Raw genomic sequence first — 21,202 nt, 5'->3', positions numbered from 1 at the left:
CAAGGAAGACGGGGGAGGGATTATGCATGCAGTATAAATGGTTTGAGTTTTTTTGTAACATGCCTTAAGACCTGGGGTTTATGTTGTAAACACAGAATTTATAAGCGGAACGCCTGAGCTTGACATGTGTCATGTTGTGTAGGTCACCCAAGCTCTCTGCTCTCTGGCTTCTTGTCCGTCAGATGGATTGTTTCGTATGGGTCCCTCCTGTTCCATAGGATTTGACAATGGCCAGCTGAGATCATGAACAGAGAAATGGTTGTACAGTAAAACACTATGCGAATATTTGTCAGTAATGCTGATGTAAGGAGAGATTTGGAAAGTTTCAACTTTTTTATTATTATGATAGTAATCTTGTCAAAAGACAAGCCAGTAAGAATTGAAATTTTAGCATGATGATTCAAAGGTATGCAGTTAAAAATAAAATCTATAGTATGACTGTAAGAAAATTTTAGTAGTGACTTGAATTAACATTCAGACATTTGATTTGTGGTAAATGTTGACTATATCATGACTAAATGTACCTACTTTATAGCACTATAATATCTTAAACTCTCATTTTATTCAGAATAAATATTTTGCTAGAATTTCTAGCAAAATGCTTGCTGTGACTATTTTAAATATAAAATTTAATAATTGAAATGCACATATTTAAATGCAGAGGGGAAGAACATGAGTAATGTGCTAGATGGATTAAATATTTATTCCAATGAAATTATTCATGACGGGCTGCTTGAGTTTTAGTGCTGCAAAAAATGTCGTTAAAAGCAAGATTTTATATTGACACAAACAATTTTAATGAGAAAACATACTTTCTGCTGCCTCGAGGGGAAATCATTAAAATGACTTTAATATTTGCATTTATCACTTTTCTTTTACTTAACTCATCTTGTGTCAATTTTAGCGGTAACAACAACCTTCTCTCCATATTAGCCTACTTTATCTACTTGAAATAATATTGAAATAATTATAAAGAAGGATATGTTTTCATTAATGAACGAGATTTATTATAATTTTTCACAGATTCTAAAAACGAGGGCATAGCTTTGATTAATATCTCTTTGAGGGAAGTTAAGAGTATGAAGTACAGTGGAAAGCAATTAATTGCATTACTTCATATAAAACTTCTCTTCAACCAAGGCCTCTTCCTTTTAAAGTTAAAATTCAAACAAAAAAAGGATTAAGCAAATGCATTCTTAAAATGTGATTCTTTTTAATTAGCACAGTCAAGTTCTTCAAAAACAGGAATTGGGAAACTTTTTTCTGTAAAGTGCCAGAGAATAAATAGGCTTCGCAGGCCCTTTGATTTATTTCTGTTGCACCTGCTCACCTGTCATTACGGCCAACACGCAGCCGTGGACGATATGTAAATGAGCAAGGTGGCTGGGTCCCAGTAACCACTGCTGTGACCGCGGTTTGCCAACCCATTTTGTAAAAAGTCAGTTCTCTTTATTCTGATGGGATATCAGGAGTATTTTTTGAAACATGTTTGGTATATGTTTAAAATGTTTCCGCTGAAATAAAATCCGCTTTGGAAACAACCAGTAAGGGATAAGAAAGACGATGCTATTATGCTATTACTGAATCATACAGTGTTTATGCAATTTAAACAGTGGAGTGGGCTGTTTTTTAGGTCTTTGCTTGTGTTTTGTGAAGGAAATATGCTCTAGTGTTGAAATAAGAATAATCACTTTGCAGTCAGAGTAGTTCTGTGTAATTAAAAGATAAGGGTCTTTACAGCTAAAGGTACCTAAATTTAATTTTAAGTTACAGGTATACGAGCTTTGGGAATGTGTCTACTATATGTGGCCTCAGTTTTCCCCTCTGTTAGATAGAACCCTTTGCTTTAAAGACTAAATTATTAATATATAAGTCATTTCAAGTTCCAGGCACATAGCAGGTACTTAAGAAACTGTAATTCCTCCCCCACCACCTTCTCCAACTTCTTGAGAAAACGGTATATTTGATAGTTTGGGCCTGAAAAAGGATCACAGACTTCATTTGTTTAATGCTGTGCTGTGGTGACAGGGAAAGAGAGAACTAGGAGGGAGAAGCAGAAGCTGCCACCTTTCCTGGGTTTCTGGCTTTTAATCTTCCTCCAGTAACTGTTTCTTCAAGCGGAACAGGACTGTTCCGTAACGTGGGATATTTGGAATGTTCTGAGCATTAATCCTAAGTGATATGCACGGCTGTCACTGACATGCCTGGGGAAGGTATCTGGCAGTTCAGATTACGGTAAAATCACAAACTGTTAGAATCAACCAGAAATCCACAGTCTTAAGCAGCAAAAATCACGCACAAACACTAATTATATTTACCTTACTGTTAATAGCTAAATTCCTTTTCAAAACTCTATCAAGGAGAAACTCTTACATTAACTTTCTTCATTGGAAAAGTGTGAAATAATGTGGGTCAGAAACTCACTTTAATGCTAAAGACATGATCATATGCACCAAAATGGTAAAGGGATGTATCTGTATGAAAATGATCAAAAAAGACACATTTTAAGGGAATGTAACTCTTTATTTCATAACAAGTTACTGGGTTTATTTTGTACACAGGTCATGAAAGTACAGAACACTTGGAAAGGTTGAGATACTGTGGCGCACAGTTGCAAATGCTCCCGCAATGGTGCGGCTGAAGCCGTTACACTCACAAGCCATAGAACTTAGTTATGCGAGTAACTATGTACACTTAGTGGATGCAAATAACTGTTATTACAGTGAATCATCGAGACCCAAAGTATTCCCATCCAGGTAAATCATGTCTTAAAAGTCCATTAATTAGCCCTTTTTGCTTAATCGCATTCCAGCCATCATAGTCTTTACTATTCACAGATTCGAAGGGTCCAGGTACATTCATCGTCCAACAATAAAAATTCTCTTACTTATTCTGAGATGAATATTCCAAAAATTGTTTGATCAGAAATCAATTTTCTGGATTTGTTTGATCCTATAATGTACTATTTATATTCACAGTTCTCTTACTCTCCTTGTCTATATATATATTTTTTTTTCACTCCTCAGTCAGAAAGCTAGAAGACTCTATTTGATTCAGAGAAAGCTCTTTTAATGAGAAACAGATTTTTTGAAAAAAAATAATAGACTACCTTATGATTTACACTTCAGAGGTTATTCTTTTTCTTTATCTCTTATGTGGGAAAAACAAAACAATGGGAAAAAATAACCATTTAATGAAAATACAACAGCAAATAACATTGTAATACATTCAGAACTAGTGTTGTAGCTTCTAGTCACACAGAAACAAGCATTATTCGATACAAGACGGCTCCTGCCCGACACACCGTGTCTTTCGGGTATATTGCTTGATAATCAAAGCTTAATGTCTGCCAGCTTGCTTTCTTACTCAGGGCTCTCGTTCCTCCCTCTCTACTAAAGACTTGTCTCATCCTCATCCGAGTATTGATCTTCAGCCTCTATCGCCTCCTATATTTATAGTAGCTTCCTAACTGGCTTTTCTTACTGCAAATATCACACATCAGTAAGATGAAACTTCTGCAGTTTTATTAATGGCTGTATTGTACTCAAGTATTTCTGTGAATGCTTCATGAATTTATAACATCACCTAGCATCCCGGATTTCCTATTCTTGACTCTTGGTCTATCTCTCTAACGTCACCTTTGATTGTCTCTATATGAACCGTAACCTCCAATTAAAGTGGAATTTTTATTCCTGCCCGTGCTTCTGTTTATTAAAGCTGTCTACCCAAGTGAAAATTGTGATCTGTTTCCTCCACCTATGGAATCCTCAAGCTCCCATCTCTGAACACACATCCTCCACGAACTCTTCCCAGAGTCATCCTCCCTCTCTTAAATTTTATAATTAAGCCTTGTATCTGACTCAATTACACATTCCGGAAGAGTTCATCTGTACATTCCCTCTTGTATCCAGAATAGTACTTTGTACATAGAACATGCTGCATAAATATTTGAATTAAGTCACCTCATTTCCAAGGTGCAATCACAAAAGGGCAGAACTGACCCTCCAATAACTAGAGCAGTGCGGCCAATGGTGTTTGCAAACTGCATTTGGAATGTCTTTGATACAACTTGGTAATGGCTTTAGTAACTGTACAGAGGCTCGCCAAGGTCTCCTTAGCAGTAAAAAACATCAAAGAATGATCAACACAAATATAATACCAAGTATGTCTGGGCTCATACGGTATAATGAGAGCTGAATAAAATTGATGATGTAAAGAAAAACCTCTTGGTTAGAAATTATTTTCAAAGTGTTTCTAGTGAGATAAATGCTAAGTCATTGTGTCACTTCAAGCCTAGTGTTAAGACTGGTGTTAACACCAATGAAATAATTTCGAGTGCAGTATCTTGTTACAGGAAATTTTGCAAGATCAAAAATAGGCACTGGCATAGAACTTGGACAATTTTATGTGTGTATTTACTCATTTGTCATGTTTATTACTGGTAATTAATTTCAATTTTACCAAAAAATTTTCTTATCTAAAGCTCTTTTGTATAATCAAAGTACAGTATGTATTTTGTCACAACATACTGACTTGGAACGCGATTCATATTTACCAATATGGGCCCCTTGGTGTGCGAGTACTGTCAGCCCTTCTTCCTGATGCTGAATCACTGGCAACAATGCAGCCCTCAATTTTATTCCTGTTCTCAAGGAAGAATATAGTCCATTTCATGATGATATATTAATGCCAGCATGTGGGAACACAAATGAAAAAAAAATGATTGCCTCTATATTTACATACATTTACTGTCTTTTGATCTGAAGTTGATGAGTTTCGAAAACTCTTAATGAAATCTGTCTTTAACTTAAAATGCATCCAACAAATTGTCTAACTCTTACATCAAAACTTTATGTTTAGTTAGATTTACCGGAGAAATTTTCCCCTTCCTTACTGAATTCTCAGGTAATCTATGCACTTTTTTCTTTTGCTTGGAAATCACTTGGCATTATAGAAATTAATTTCAAGTGAGCCTAATTTGGTCCATGCAATTCAAGGATAAATACAACATTACCATAAATCCAAGAGAATAAAATTATGTTCATCACATTTCCCATTCTCAGAACTTCTAGATCCTGATCAGATATTTAGAGAAGGAGTCGATGTATAAATTAACATTTTTTCAACTGCTCCTAAATCCTTCTGCTCTAGTTATCCTTCCCATCCTTTATAGCCACTTTTTTGGTCTGTTAGTGTTAAAAACATTTAAAGCATCCAGGAAATTCAAGTCCCAGTGAATCCAATAAATTAAAATATAATTCACCTGGAGAAAGGGGAAGATTTTTTTTTTTTTTTTTTTTTTTTATTCCTCAAGATGTTAAAACTAATACTTGAAAGAAGAGAGGAGCTGGTATCACACTACCTCCCCTTTGAAAATAAGCTCTATTCGATTTCTTGAAAAAGGAGGCTAGGTACATTTTTACCTTTTCGTTCTTATTTTTAGAAATAAGATTTCTACACCTCTCTTTCTGATCTGCATATTTAAATAAAACTGCTCAAAATACCACTTGCTTTGAAAGCCAAGTGCTTGCTTTAATGGTATATACAAGGCATGTATATAGAAAAACATCTTTCATATTTTTCTCAAGTTTATTTCCACTTGTAAATATTGTTAACATTTAAAGCCAAGTTAATGAAACACGAATGATAACACCAAGGCTATTTATATCAAGCATTTTTAAGTACTTTTTTTTAAGTCATGCTCAGTTACACTTGAAAGCATCCCCAGATCAAAACTGCCCTGTGATAAAGAGCAGGACATAGCTTGAAACATGGAAATAGCCATGCCACGTTTTAGCGATCTTTTATTCTTCATGAGTATTTTATTTTTAATTTTCCTCTAAAGGAATGTTCACCTTGAGAATATCCATCGATACTCAATATTATAAAAATGCATGAATAACCTGAAAATGAATATATACATGGCCAAAGTTTAATTTGGCTCTCCATTCAATAAAAAGCAGTGTCGGTGGATATTGGGCATTATTGTTCAATTCATGTTTATTTTCAGAAGTTTATAGACAAAGCAAAAAAAAAATCAGATTTGGCAACACACAGTAAACTATATGTAAATCACAACAAAAAAGCCCTATATCTTCCAAAAGCAGAAATAATAACCACGTCGGAGCCTCACTCAGGTGTTCGCTAACTATGTGAGATAATTATCCCATTAAAACTAGAATATCAAATGCACAGGTGAGAGCTTCCTTCTCCAACCTCAAGATAGGCCTTGATCCTAAAATTCTTCATCATGATAATTGCTCTTGGCAATGGAAATCATTTTGAAAGGTTATCGTCAAGCCGATCTTGGTGATTCTCCAAAAATTAGGTTATGAATATGGAGTGCCTATAAACAACTGATATGTCAAACTACTTACAGGATTATAATGACCGAAGGCTACATTTAACTTCCTGCTTAACAAAAAAAGACATTTTAAAAACGATTAAGTGATAGGCTTTATCTACAGTGAGACTTTATTTGGACTTTACTCCTGTCTCTCAGAATTTAGAGAGCTCCCACGCTTATGTTCATTAAAGATGCCTCTAAAAACTCCACCATTAACGTACTTTTCGAGGCTTCTCCCATTTTCTAGAGAAAAAGAATATTCTAATGATTTATGGTGTAGTTGTTAAATGGACTGAGCTGAGCACAGTGAGTGGCTCCTGCCTGTAGTCTCAGCTTCTCAGGCGGCTGAAGCGGGAGGATTGCTTGTGGCCAGGAGTCCAAGGTCACAAGGGAGTTGTGATCACGCCTGAGCAGCAGAGTTGAGACTCTGTGTCTTTAAAAAAAAAAAAAAAAAAAAAAAAGAAAGAAAGAAAGAAAAAAAAAAAGAAAGAAAATTGGCCGGACTTGTTGGCACGCATTGATGGTCCCAGCTACCCGGGAGACCAAGGGTGGTGGATCCCTTATGCCCAGGAGTTTGAGGCTGCAGGGAGCTACGGTCGTGCCACTGAAATCCAACCTGGGCAACAGAGGAAGACTTCATCTCTAAAGAAATGAATAACTAAAAAAAAAATTACCAATAAAAACTGACTAGGTTTATAACTTTGAAGCTGGAGGAGGCAATATGTGACACAGGCCTAAAACCGTTTCCCAAATATGACTGGCCTAAAATATGTTAACAGTACATATTTAAGACCATATTCTCAATATGACCTGCCATTCAGTTTGGTAGTTAATAATTCTTTCACTACATGAGATTTAAGGACTGTAACAATCTTGTAGAACATGAGGAAAAAAATAATAATTTATCTCTGCATTTAATTTGTGTTCATAAATTTTAACACTTCAGTGTTAACCTCTTCATATTTTATAAATGCTCTGGGCAGAGAATAAAATGGTTAAATGTAACATGTTTCCTGTTTTTTTTTTTTTCAACCAGGTTTTTTTTTTTTTTAAAAAAAAAAGACTTTGGTGTTTTCCATCAAGTTTTGCAAATCACCAAAGTAAACGTAACTAGAGTTCTATTTAATAGTCAAAATGGACTCGATTAAAAGACAGGTCAAATTGGCCTTTTCATGTCTTCTATAATTCATAATTTAAAAATAAATCAATTTCTTCTTGGGAGTAAAACATCTTGAAAATAAAACCAAGAAAATCATGGTATTACGTTTTTAACTATTTCAAATGGGGCATACAGATAAAAAGCAAGAAAAAAAAAATCAAATTAACAATCTTTTCTAGGTAAAAAATTACTACATAAATATTGAACATTATTTTCACATTACAAATAATGATAGACTATGTTTAAATAAAATATATGTTAAAATTATCCCATCTTTAAAATATGAATCATAAAAATTACAAATTCAAAATTATAAGATGTAAGTAAACTAAAGAAAATTAAAGTAAAAATATATAATCATATTTTAATGTACTGGATTTTGTACCTAATCAGTTTCATGTAAATTAATCTAAAAGCTAATTTATTTACCTATGAAGGACTTAAAATAATTGCAATACTATTCACATTTGAACCATTGGTTTCTCTGCATTGTAAATTTAAACTTCATCTTACTGAAGTACAAAAGATTAGATTGGATTTAGTCAGACTTACGATTTTTGCCTATGAAGTGGAAATTATAAGTAAAGATAGCCAACCCAATAAACCAGATTGAACAGGGCAAAAGCTGTTGGAAAAAATATTCTGGAATAAGAGTCAATTTTGGCAATACGTATGTGTATCCTTCCTTCCCTCCAAGCTCCTGTTCTGCAGTCTTCAAAGCAGCAGAAGAAGCTGGCACAATCTTTGCCCTCCAGACACTGGTACCCATAATCATCTTCGCCTTGTGGCCCGGAAATGCTATTCATTGGAATCAGAGTGGATCCAGGGTGGAGACCAGAGGATGTCTGAATAGAATAATAAGTGAGTTTTTGAGACAAAAAAGTAGCATAAAGAAAGATCAGTTTTCCCCCTCAAGGCGAACTCTAGAAGACTCATAGGCAATAAAAATAATTTCAGTTTCCAAAAATCAAGTATTTATAACTCTAACATGATTATAGATTATAATTTGTAACAACACTTTTTACATTCCAAAAATTATACAGAAAATAAATTCCTCTGAAAAATATATTTTATGCCTTTAGAAAGTGTATCCACCAAAATACATCAACCAGTAATCTAATTCTAAAATGAGAATGAATAGTATATTTCTATGATATTTTTACATTAAAAGATTTAAAACGCTATAAATATATTTGTTTGCTATTATGGTATTTATTTTAGTAAAAAGCAGAATAAACAGCAAACAACATTTTTATAATGTAAACGTTTTGAGAAGCTATGAATGGAGAAAAAGTATATAGGGTTTGTAATAGTGGATAAGTGCAAGGCATCCTATTTGGGAGAGAGGACATGCAGGACTTAAAAACTCAGGTTTGGGAACAATTAGTGTTCAATTTTCCACTCATTTTGCCCATGCTGCTATCTTTGGAGCTGCAATTATATTAGCACTTAATTTTGTGACAGCTGTGAAGAGTATATGCCATAACTTACATAAAATGATCAGTGTACCATTTTGCCCAATAACAATAGCTACTATTATTATCAGGATTATTTGGAACACATGTCAAATTAACATTTTTGATACTAGCTTCTGAATAATACTTAAGTAATAAGAACAATTTTTGAAGTAAATCAGGCAGAGGCAGAATACCATGGAACACTGAGGCAAGCACTGTGGAGTCAAACAATCTAGGGCTGAATTTCTAGCTCTGCGTGGCAGAGCAGAGTAAGAATAAGGTTGAACAGGAAATGGGACTGCTCTTTTTGCCTCTGTGTCTTCTGCTGTACAAAATTGCAATAACAGCACTGTAGATCTTTCTGAAGATTAAATTAGATGATGCACATGAAGTGCTAAGCAAAATATTTGAAATACAGCACATATTGAGCTGCCAAAAGGTAATATTTATTGTCGTTGGTACAACTGTTACTGCTGATTGCTGATCAGGACCTATCACAATTGATTATAAAATACATGCTTAAAATAAACACACAATAATTATAGCAACAAGAATGAAAACCTGGAAATTATAAAAACTGTTACTCAAAAATTGATGAATGCTTGAATAAAATGGCAAGTAAAACAGGAATGAAGGTTGCAGTGTTTTGTAATTCTTGAGCCTTCAGAACTTCTGCATATTTCAAGGTTATCTTAAGATGCGAATCTTACAACTTGTTATAATCAGTGGTTTCATTGTCTAAATACTAAATACAATGCTGAGTTTATAAAATACTATTTTAAGCTGATCTTAAATTCTTTCTAACGTAAATGTTTATGAAATATTTTCATCTTAAATTTTGAAATAAATCTCAAAGCCATGAAAATTAAATATTTCATGGAAAATACTTTAAAAATTGAACATAAGAAATAAGAATTTCTTAAAATTCAAACCTATTTTCAAACTCATTTCTAAAAAGAAACAGAATCTAAGTCACTAAATATTAAAAATTTAGATACAGAAAGAAGCAAATCACATTTAGTGATGAATTTGAAAAAAGAAAAAAGCATCATGCAGGTCACAGTATTTATATTAGAGACAACATGTGCAGCTTGAAGATAAGGAGCAATGCCCTAAACACAAATTCTTGACTACACTTGCCTCGCTATATCCTAAAAAGCAGAGGCAGTATATTATTAAATGTTAATGACAGTTCTTTTGAGGTTGACACTTGGGGATAGTTGACTAGACTCCTAAATTTTAATAGAGCCCTAAAATTATGTTAAAAAATGAGACAAATTGGCATTCATTTCCTTGTCACTTCATACTTAAATAGCATATGTTCTTATGCTAAACAGAATGAAAAATGATTAAGATAAAAGTTTGTTGCCAATTTTGAGATTATCTTTTAGAAAACACATTCCGTAGGTCACTCAGCATTGCCACAAATAGAAATATCATGTGTTTGTCAGAGGATATCAATTGTGCATGAGAGGGATGATTAAATATTAAAGTGCACAAAATGGTGAAAAACTGCAACTAGTTCATTTTAAAACATGGACTAATCTCTAGTGATCGACACCATGGAGAGCTTCTACTGCAATGACACTTTAAATTGACAATTTTCCAGTTTCTTGCTTCTTCCACCTCCTCAGCCCAAAAAACAAATTCTTAAGTCAAAAAGAACTATGCTTCAACAAATGATGAAAGTAAACAGAAATGGACTCCATACATGCTGAGAAAAATGGCCAAAAATTTGACACAATATCAATGAAATAAAATGTTGTTGGTACATGGATTTCTGACCTGGAAAACATTGAAAAATTAATCAGAAAAAACATACATCCCAAATGTTATTTATCTAAAGTGCAACTACACTCCCCATCTGATAATTTCTGAAGTGTAGACTTTGTGGTCCCTCCCCGCAAAGGCAAACATGGAAAAAATAAAAATAAATCACTTAAAGCGATATAAAAAGAAAAAACACAGGACAGTCACAATAGGACAGTCTTCTACTCTAAACGAAATAGTTTTGAGAATATACCTTTTTTATCATTTGAAAAAACACTACGAATGTAGCTGAACTTGTGAAAAATCCATCCCCTCCTCACTATTAAAGATACATCCTTGTCTATTTCTATATTAAATACAATTTATATATTAGTAATATAGCTAATACATAAAATATATTTTAAGCACCAAGATATACTAATGTCACAAATATTAAGTGGTAAATCATCATTTATGTGTACATTATATTTATACAGGTATGCACTTATCTAATTACTGTTTATATGATATCATTAAAGTTATTAAATATTAGTAATATGAATAGCAAATATTAGGGGATTTTATTATTACAAAATACAGACTAAAAATCACTAATTTCCCATTTAAAATGTTGCATCTAAGAATGCCAATCTACGCACTGTTGTTTTCCACCCCTGCTTTAAAAAATCCCGTTTTAAGTATCAGTTGGGATGGTCAAAAATCATAAATTCCAAATTAGTGTTAAAAACAGAAAGGAGGTGGATCTTGGTGATGAGAAATTATCGATCTGCATGTTAGAATTTGTGATAAATTTCTGGAGTGCAAAGAGCAGATGGAGATAGGCTTAACGGATAAAACAGACCAAACGAAAGACACATCTCAGAAAGGCTCAGGAAATAAAAACATGAGGGTGGAAGCTGCTCTTCTTATCAAAGCTCCAGAGATACTCGCTCTAAGGTAGAAAGAATGGGGGCAATAAATAAGATGGAAAACATGGTTTTAGTTAAACCATCTCCAGATCAGCTTCACTTCTATGAACTACAGCTCATCTGCAGAGAAAAAAAAGATGCCGACAGGTTGGTGTTTGCTTATAAGTAGAACTCTGTAACTTCTAAAAAAAAAAAATAGTAATAACCTCCCCCCACCCCAGAGAAGATTAGGGCAATCAATGTTGGTATTAGAATGTCCTAGTACTGCATCATTATAACCCCATATTTATCATTTACAATGTACGTCATGCCAGGTGCCATGCCTCCCAAGCACCCATGTGACAGTGAAATCTGACAGTTGCAAACTGGATAGTTACACGCCAAGCTTGCAGGACCTATCGGAGAGCAATCATCAACAACTTTTGAGGTAAGTCAACAATATGAAAGAAAAAAGTGAAGATGAACAACTGTAATAATTCAGGAAACCCAAGAGAACATTATTCCTTCTAATGAGTCCACTCAGAAATGCTTTGGAGATAATGCATCCATTTAAGGAAAAATCAGAACTAAAATTGAAAAAAGTTACAAAATTAAGACTTCTTGGACATTCAAAAGGTTATTGTAAATTTTTAAGAAGCAAAAAGTTTTAAAATAAAATCTTCAGGAAATTTCTCAGGAAAAATGCTTTGATGGAAAATATCATAAAAAGAAAATCTGGAATATATGGCTAACTTAGGAAGTCTGAAATCCAACTAGCAATAGTTTGAGAGAAGAAAATAAAACTCAATTGGAACAAAGAACTAAGAAAATTCTCAGAAATAAAAGATGGGAATATTAAGTAATGAGGACATGAATGAAGTTGAAAAACAGAAAATGTGCTGATCCTTAAGAAATTTTTTGCACCATGAGAAGAAACATGATAATGTATTTCAGGTAGGAAAAGAAAAAAGCTTATTTGCAAAAAATGATACTTATATTGGCATTAGAGTTAATTATAATAATGAATTCAGAAGTAGAGATTTAAGTGCATTATTTAAAGTTTTAAAATTATCCAATATATTAATATTAATAAGATAAAATATTGGGGGAGACAGTAGGAAGGAAACAATAGGAGAGCTATTTTTTCTATCTCTTACAGCAAACACTTACTTATAGATACCTTGAGATTTGGTACTCTAAGAATTAGAAGTACAATGAAAAGAATCATACAGGAAAGTAAAAACAGAAATAGTTACAATATGGTTAATATTGAGATTTCAGACTAATGGTGCTAGGTGGAGAATTTTATTCATTTACACAATTAGGGATTTTTCTATTTGCTCATTTGTTTTAACCATACACCTATATTACTATTAAAATTAGGGGTTTTTTTAAATGAATTTTACTCAATGATTACTTTCATCCTTTTCAGCTGCCAGTGTCAGAACTGGTATTATTAAATAGTTTATCTATTGAAAACATCCCCTTATCCACTGACTTTACAATTATTTAAGTAACCTTCTTGCTGTATGTCTAATTTTACCAACGTCATATAATCCCTTCTGGGAGCTTTGCCAAATATCATTACAAAAAAATCTTTATAATTTGTGAAACTGTGGATTGATACAGCTTTTCATTATTTTAGTACTCTGCAAGGTAGAGAAATGTTTATTCAATAGATAGGCACCGACTGAAACATCTTTTCTTTGCAGAGAAGGGACTGTGGGTGGGAGCTGGGGACAAGAAAACCTCCTACACATTATCTTCATCTAATACCTTCGTTCCAGCCTCTGTAATACTTTTTGAAATATTTCAATAGTTTCTGAAATTTTCTCTGTCTCTTTTGCCATTCAAGTATATACTTTATGCTACTTATAATTATCTTTCAAAAACATAGATAAAAATGTATGTACTATTCTGCTTAAAAATGTGCATGACTTGCTGGTGCTAACAAGACAAAGTCTGAATTCTTAGCGTGGCACTCGAGACTTCACCCACCCTGATTATAAACGACTTTTTAATTCTCAACATGGGTTATTTTCTTCCCTAATGTTCCTGTTTCCTAGACCAACTCTGTAGAATAGAATTCTGTGGTGACAGAAATGTTCCATATCTGTGCTCCCAATATGGTAGCCATTAGTCACGGGGGGGGGGTATTGGGCACTTGAAATGTGACTAGTGCTACTAAAATACAGAATTTTACATTTTGTTTAATTTTAATTTTTAATCCAACCTACTCATATGTGGCTAGTGTCTGCTATATTGGACAACACGGCTTGGGACATATACTGGTCTACTTTTATTCTCGTTATAAATTTCAACTCAACTGACATGATATCATCTGTCTTAATGTTCTTCCTAATTTGTTGTCTTGAAAACTGCAACTTATTCTTCAAAGAATTACTATAGTGATGCCATACGTTCTCTGAAATCTTCTCTGCCAAACTTCCTTTAGAAGAATCAGTTTGTGTTTCATGAATGATTTACACTTGAAAGGAAATGTCCCCACGCCACCGTGACCCATACTGACATAGCTGCTTTTCAACACCATGTGCCTGTTAAATCAACGTTTCCCAGACCATGTTACCTCGCGTCTCAAGAATGACTCAGATGCCAGGTATAGGCCACAAAGATCTGGCTTAGTTGTATCCATCTATTTCAACAAGAACAGATCCATCAAAAATATAGTTTGTTTTCATAAAATATGACATATCTTATTACTAGTTGTTGTAAAACATTTCTGCTTCTGAGAAAGTATGAGAAATCATTCATCTAATTGTTAATTCCTTCACAGACTCTTTGTTTACTTTTGATTTTTATCTTGGACAGTTATTTATATTGTACTTTATTATCTATATGTTTGCATTTGTTAGATATTTTTTCACAACTAGATTTAAAGATTCCTGCAAGAAGAGCACACATTACACCTCTTTTTATCTCCAAAGTGCCTTATACATAGTTGGTGAAATAAATGTCTATCATTTTACATTTTGACTAAATCAAAATCCTAAAAATAAGTAAGTTCTATACTCAAATGGCTATACTAGGTCCCTAATGTAGGCATTATGTAGTTTTCTAAGATTTTTTGATAGCCTATGGGGTGACTATTCAAGTTTCAACATGAACTACTCTTTAGTTAGCAGTGCTGGTTTACTACTGTTGCCTTTCTGTGACCTTTACCTGTTCCATGAAGGGTCTTGATTGCGTTGTTCAACACAGTAAGCCTAACTTCTTAGGTTTTCTTGAAAATAAATGTTGGCACAAATACACATGCATCATATATTTATGAGTGGTAATAAAAAAAAACATAGGAATATGGACCAAGACCAAAAGTCATTGACCTGTACGATAAAAAAGAAAGAGAAAAATATAGAAATAAAGGAGGAGGGAAAGACAGAAGAAAGGATGGGAAGGAGGGAGGAATGGAAAGAATGATATACAAAAGAAAGACATACTGAAAAAAAGATTGAAAAAAGAAGAAAGAAAGAAAGCCCAATATTTCATGTGTGAAGTATTAATAGAAATCATCTTTATTAATTTATGTTTTCTTAAAAGGTTAGTTGAAGCTAAAAACCTATGTTGTTTAGCTCTTCCCAAAACAAATAAATCAGGGTATTCTGAGAGTCCCAGGTAAGCAGTCACAGAGATGTCAAGAAAGGGACTTTAGTTTTGCTTAATAACGGACATGTTGACCTTTCAGTGACTCTAGCCAAGGTCTTAGGTCCTGGCCTGAGCATTACCATAAATAAATTAGAAGAAAAAAAATAAAAATGATAAATTTCGAAGTACTCAGATTTTTGAGCCTATTAAAGAAAATGGGGAGATAGAAGAAAGGAGAAAGAAGAGGGGTGATAAAATCATGAACAATGAAAACAGGTATAATGGCAAAATGCTACACGTTCTCTAGGTCTAGGCTGTACATTGGACTGTGCTGGCTTAGAACAGAAGAAAAATGTGAATTCCACAAAGTCCTTAAGTGGAGGATTTAGCAAGCAGAGCTGTCTGTTCCTCATAAAAGTACATTCTGATTTACCTGATTAGCAAGACCATATGGCTGAACACTGAACCATGCAGGGAGTCAGATTTGATTACCGATCCTAGTTTTTCACTCAAAATGTCATTTAATACTGAAAGAGCTCATAAAGCACGTAATTGAACACAGAAAAAAGACTGTGGAACTTTATTTTAGATAGCTGTAAAGAAAATATTTTGGGCACCCAGCTAGTCAATTGCAGTATGTCAATTTAACTGTTGCTATTTGTCATTTAGTGCTGCAAAGCTATCCTTTAGTTTTTATTCTTTATTTTTCCATCGTTAGTATTTAGTATCTTGGACTTGATGTGGAATTTTAAAGACTTACCATATAGATTTTTTTTACTAACTATCCTAGAACAGTGCCTAGAATATACAGGTTCTCAAATATTTGATGAATGAATAATTTGAATGATATCATAATTTTAAAGTTTTCACTCTGGTAACTCAGCTCTCCTGAGTAAGTGTGTTTTCCAAACCTGTGCTTGAGTGTGTGTGATCTGTAGTCAAACTGATGAGCTTCAGTCCTACAATTGCTACCTTTCGGCTGTGTGTCCTTCAGAGAATCCATGTAAGGTTGAACATTGCCTGGCTTTTATGTTAGTTATTTTTAATCCTAAACATTTCCAACCAAAATTTCTAGAAGTAAAAATTTCAAAGTAGTAATTCAACATAGCTATCTATGATGAGTAAATGATGAAATGGAAAATCCAGAGAGGATGCTTGTCTTCGATAATAGGAAAGTAGTAGAAAACCTTCATCTCTCTTTCTCTAAAATTTTAGCAATGGCTATTACAGTTGACACCATTGCCCTCTGTCCATTCTGGGGCCATAAAATATCCTTTGGAGAAGCTTAAATTATGTCAAGTTGAAAGGATCACAGACTAGTTCTACAAGGCAAGTCCTCAACTTTGTACTGCCAGCAATGTGCTCTGCTTTCTTGGAATATGGTGGAAATCTAAAAGCAAAATATGTCCGAGTTTGACTCTTGGAATATATCATGAAAAGTAAAATATCATTTCAAAGTATATCAAAGTTTTATAAATGAATGAATGAAAAAATGGAGAGAGGAAAAATTAAATCATCAAATCCTAGAACTTCCAAAGTTAGTTAATATGGAAAACTCCATGCCTCGTTTTTTTTTTTTTTTGTGTGTGTGTGTGTGTATACATATACATATATACATACATACACAATAGTAGGCTTGCAAGCTTCCTACCCATGCAGAGCTGTTTTATATGGTTCTCATTTATTTGAGCATTTAGAAACAAATATTCTTTGAGAACATTTACTGAAATCAGTGATGAAGTGTCCTTTTGTTAATTTTAGAGAAAGAAATGTCTACTTTTTTTTTATTTTATTCATGCAGTATAAACGAAGAGTTAGAAGCTTGAGCTCTGGGATTAAAAAAAAAAAAAAGACTCGGGTCTGAGTCTTGGATTCTTCACTGACTAAGGCTGTCCTTGTGCAAATCACTGAACTTGGACTGACGGGGTAAAGGAAATCATGCATATAACATGCTGGGTGCCTGGAACCCTCGATAAGTATTAGATACTACTTTCAGATTGCCATAATTGCTATTATAAAAAATTATTTTTAATCACTCCACACTTAAGTATATTAAAATCAGTAGACTCAGTTTTAATATGTAAACTTGATGTGATATAAGTTAAGGTAGACATATGGTTGCGAAAGGAGAGAATAAAAGATTACAAATACACAAAAACCAAAATAACTTTATGTCTGTGACTTTCAAACACAGCTGATACCAACATTAACAAGAGATGTTTATCACTAAAAATAAGTTAATTTTTCTGGCCACTCATTATAAATCCAAATGCTAACATAAAAATAGAATGAAAGAGAAATCTTAATGTTTTTGGTAGAAAGAATGACCGCTTGCGGAAGAATTCAGAGCATAACAAACCATTCTTTACCCAGGCTGTGCAACAGGGCAGCAGTCCTCAACCTTATTGGCACCAGGGACAGGTTTCATGGAGGACAGTTCTTCCACGGATGGGGGAGGGGGCGGTAGGGGGAGGGGAAGTAGGCGGAGCTCAGGTGGTGACACACCGCAGACAATTGGGGACTGCAGCAATAGGGGATATTAGGGGATATAAATACACTTTTCTTGGTGGGCAATGTTAGGTACTCTAGCTTCACTTTAATTTTGTTTATCTTTTCTTGTGCCTAAAGCACCCTTATTTCTCTAAAAAAACAAAATACATGAATATTCAAAACAGTATCTCTTAATTGAGGTTTATGAAATAAAGATTTTTTTTTTTAACGTACCGAGGCCTTGCTTTTTAGCTTTCTGTCTCTAGTAGTCTTTCCTTTTTGGTTGCTGGTAAAATAATGCAGGGTTCCATACTCCATCAAGGCTGCAAAAACAAAAATGAAACACACAGAGACAAAGAGATCCATCGCAGTCACGTAGGAAACCTTCGGCAAGGACTTCCTGGCAATTGTACTCAGGGTTGTCATCGTCAGAACTGTAGTGATACCTGCGCAGAGAGGGAAAAAATAGGAGATGAAAAATAACAGACCACTTTTATTCTTCCATCTGATTTGCGATATTGTGTGTGGAAATAAACAGTGCAAACAAAAGGACATGATTACTAGTGATTTACAGAATTACTAGTAACCATAGCTACATTACGCCCAATGTGCTCTTTGTGTCTGTGAATTTTAATTATTTAAATTACTGTGGGCTGCAGATTGACTCCCAATACCCATCTTTCCCTTCCTCCACTGCAATAGAATGTTCAGTTTTTAGGCGGCATGTGGCTGCCCGGAAGAACAACTTTGTCACCATCTCTGTAGCTGTGGGTGGCCACAGGTTAAAATCTAGCCACAGGGAGCTAAGTCAAGAATGTTCCAGAGATGGCGTTAGAGACCCTTTCCACCTCCTCACTGCTTCCTGCTGGAATACAATGGCCAGCACACCGGCCACCTTCCTGGACCATCAGATGGTCTTGGGAATTAAATCAGCCACAACACACGGAAAGCTAGAAGGAGCCGGACTCCCCCTTACTGATGTGTGTCATATCACCTTGAAACACCTGTCCCTGGACTTTCATGGGAGAAACAGATAGTTCTCTATCTCACGGAAGCACCAGTGATTTGAGGTTTCCTACCATACATACACTGTTAAAATTAATCAGAGCTAATTCAGCATTTCCTTACATGTTAACTTGAATTAAACTTATTTTTAATCTCAAAATTTAAGTAAAGAATACAGATATATTTATGTTAAGGAAATCTATAAAAGCATAGAGTAAATTTTTTTATTTTTAACAATTCAGCATATAAAACTGAAATGTCCCCCAGCGCCCTATCCCTGTGTGTGTATCTTTGAGGATGTTTATCTCCGTTTATCCATTGGCTTTCTTGTGGTTCTCAGCACTCTTCGTGTTAGGTCCCCTAACTCTCACATGCACAGGCTGTATCTCTTCTTACCTAAACAGCCACAATTCTGATTCTTTACCCTACCAAATATGACCCCAGGGGTGGAATGGTTTACTTTCTTAAAAGTACTAAATATAATGCTAAATGCTTCTTCACTTGGCCAATATTTATAGAGTAGCAAGATCTGTGATGGAGAAGTCATTAGGAAGGGGTTGTAGCAAGAATCTTTGGTATGATGAAGGCAATAACTACTTCTTTCCCTCTTGACTTCGTTGAGATTTGCCCTAACAATTTCTCTCTCATGCTCGTGTTTTTACTTCATTTTCATCATCTCTTAGGACTGAAAAAAAAAAAAAAATCAAAGATGACACAAATGTGACAGATTTGGAATCATGGAGGCAAATTTAAGTTCCATCTTTGACTCTTCAATCTATTAGCTCTGTGTTCTTGAGGAACTTAAGATCTCTGTGCCTCTCATCTAAAAAACGGGCACAGTAATATCTTGCTTGGTACTTAAATGTGTACAAAGGAGACTTCATTTACTTGTTCTTAAAGTGGATACTTAGGTTACTGATTTCAAGTTTTCTTCCTCTCTTATATTAGCATTTAAAGCTATAATTTCCCTTCTAAGCAATGCTTTAGCTGCATTCACAAATATTTATATTTTAAGTTCTCATTAAAATTCAGTTTGAAATAGTTTCTAATTTCCCTTCGATTCTTATTTTACCCAAGGGTTATCTAAAAGGCCATTTTTTAAAGATTTCCAAATATGTGAGGACATTATTATGTTAATTTTATTAGCTTTTAATTTACTTCCATTTTGGTGAAAAAAAAAATACTTTAAAAAATTTTAGTCTTTTGAATTTTATTCAGATCTTGGTTAAGGTTCCATTATGCACTTGAAAATATCATGTCTTAGGAAGTGAGGTAGAGTGTTCTATAAATATCAGTCAGGTCAAGTAGTTGATAATTTCATTCAGATTCTCTACATCCTAAGTGATTTTTTCATGTAGTTCAGTGAAAGAGAGGGGTGTTTAAATATCCAATTATGATTGCAGATTTGTCTATGTCTCCTATTCTGACAGTTTTTACTTCAATTATTTTGAAATCAAAACTATATTTAAAAGTCTTTGTTTATGATAAGGGCTGAATAATTTCCATGAATGTAAGCTTCCCCTTTCCCTCAATTTCCATACTCTTTTCTTTGAAGCGGGGGAAAAATCATTAAATCACGATGTTCTCATAGTCAGACGAGGAGGATTTCCAAAGCTATTCATGGCTTCCACAATTAAGTCCCATCCCTACTTAAAAAATCTCAAAGCCAAGATGTGGTTTGATTTTATTATCAATGATTGCATTAATTTACTTTATTAAATATTATTACTTTCTTTTATAAGATAAGGAAAACTATAGCAGGACTTAGCTTTCAGACATTTACTTCTTTAATACGGTAATTATAACCACCATATTAGCTTGAGAAGAACACAATGGATTTTCTATTAAAATATCTCTGAGTCCATGAGAATAAGAAAACAGTTGGGATATATTGCTATTTGCTCCATGGCTTCCCCTGCTCAAGAGTCTACAATCGTCTCCCATCAGATCTGATATAACATCCAAAATCCTTAAAATGACCCACAAAGACTTGCGTGATCTATCTGCTGGCCACCTCTCCAATCTCATCTATGACTATTCAGTCAGCTCCAACCACAGCTGTCCTCTCTGCAAACCTCCAGCATGACATGGCGGGAGGATCCCGCTGGAAACCTTGTGGCTCTCCCTGCCAGGACTACTTTTCCACCAAATATCCATCAGGCCCTCTCCACAGTTCATTAGATCACTGCTCAAATGCCACCTCCTGAGAGATCAATCTCAACTTTGTAAGCTTTCTATATAAAATAGCAAAGATCATAGCACCCGCTTTCCCTGTCAGTCTCTAAACATTGATTTTGCTTTCTTATAATAGCCTTTATCACTGACTAAAATATTATTGCATGCTTTTATATTTGTACATTACCTGCTTTCCCCAGTAAAATGTAAACACCATGAACATAAACATTTTATAACTTTTATTCACTGTTAATACTGCAGTGCCAACAACACTGCTTGTTCTATAGAAAATATTTGATAAACGTTTGTTAAT

The 21,202-nt window shown here is 34.1% G+C and overlaps 1 protein-coding gene across 1 annotated transcript in view; it reads right to left on the bottom strand.

Moving 5' to 3' along the window:
* Positions 1 to 8,080: 8,080 nt before the first annotated feature.
* The window catches only part of GABRG1 (gamma-aminobutyric acid type A receptor subunit gamma1), a 66,661-nt gene continuing 53,539 nt past the window's right edge, over positions 8,081 to 21,202 (bottom strand). The window contains exons 8-9 of the mRNA XM_069457375.1: positions 17,944 to 18,155; positions 8,081 to 8,350 (exon numbers count right to left, since the gene is read on the bottom strand). Of these exons, the coding sequence (XP_069313476.1) occupies positions 8,081 to 8,350; positions 17,944 to 18,155 (482 nt within the window). The remainder of the gene's footprint in view (positions 8,351 to 17,943; positions 18,156 to 21,202) is intronic.

Source organism: Eulemur rufifrons, chromosome 24, assembly GCF_041146395.1.
Source record: "Eulemur rufifrons isolate Redbay chromosome 24, OSU_ERuf_1, whole genome shotgun sequence".
NCBI classification, from domain to species: domain Eukaryota; kingdom Metazoa; phylum Chordata; class Mammalia; order Primates; family Lemuridae; genus Eulemur; species Eulemur rufifrons.
This window is presented reverse-complemented; position numbering and strand designations above follow the sequence as displayed.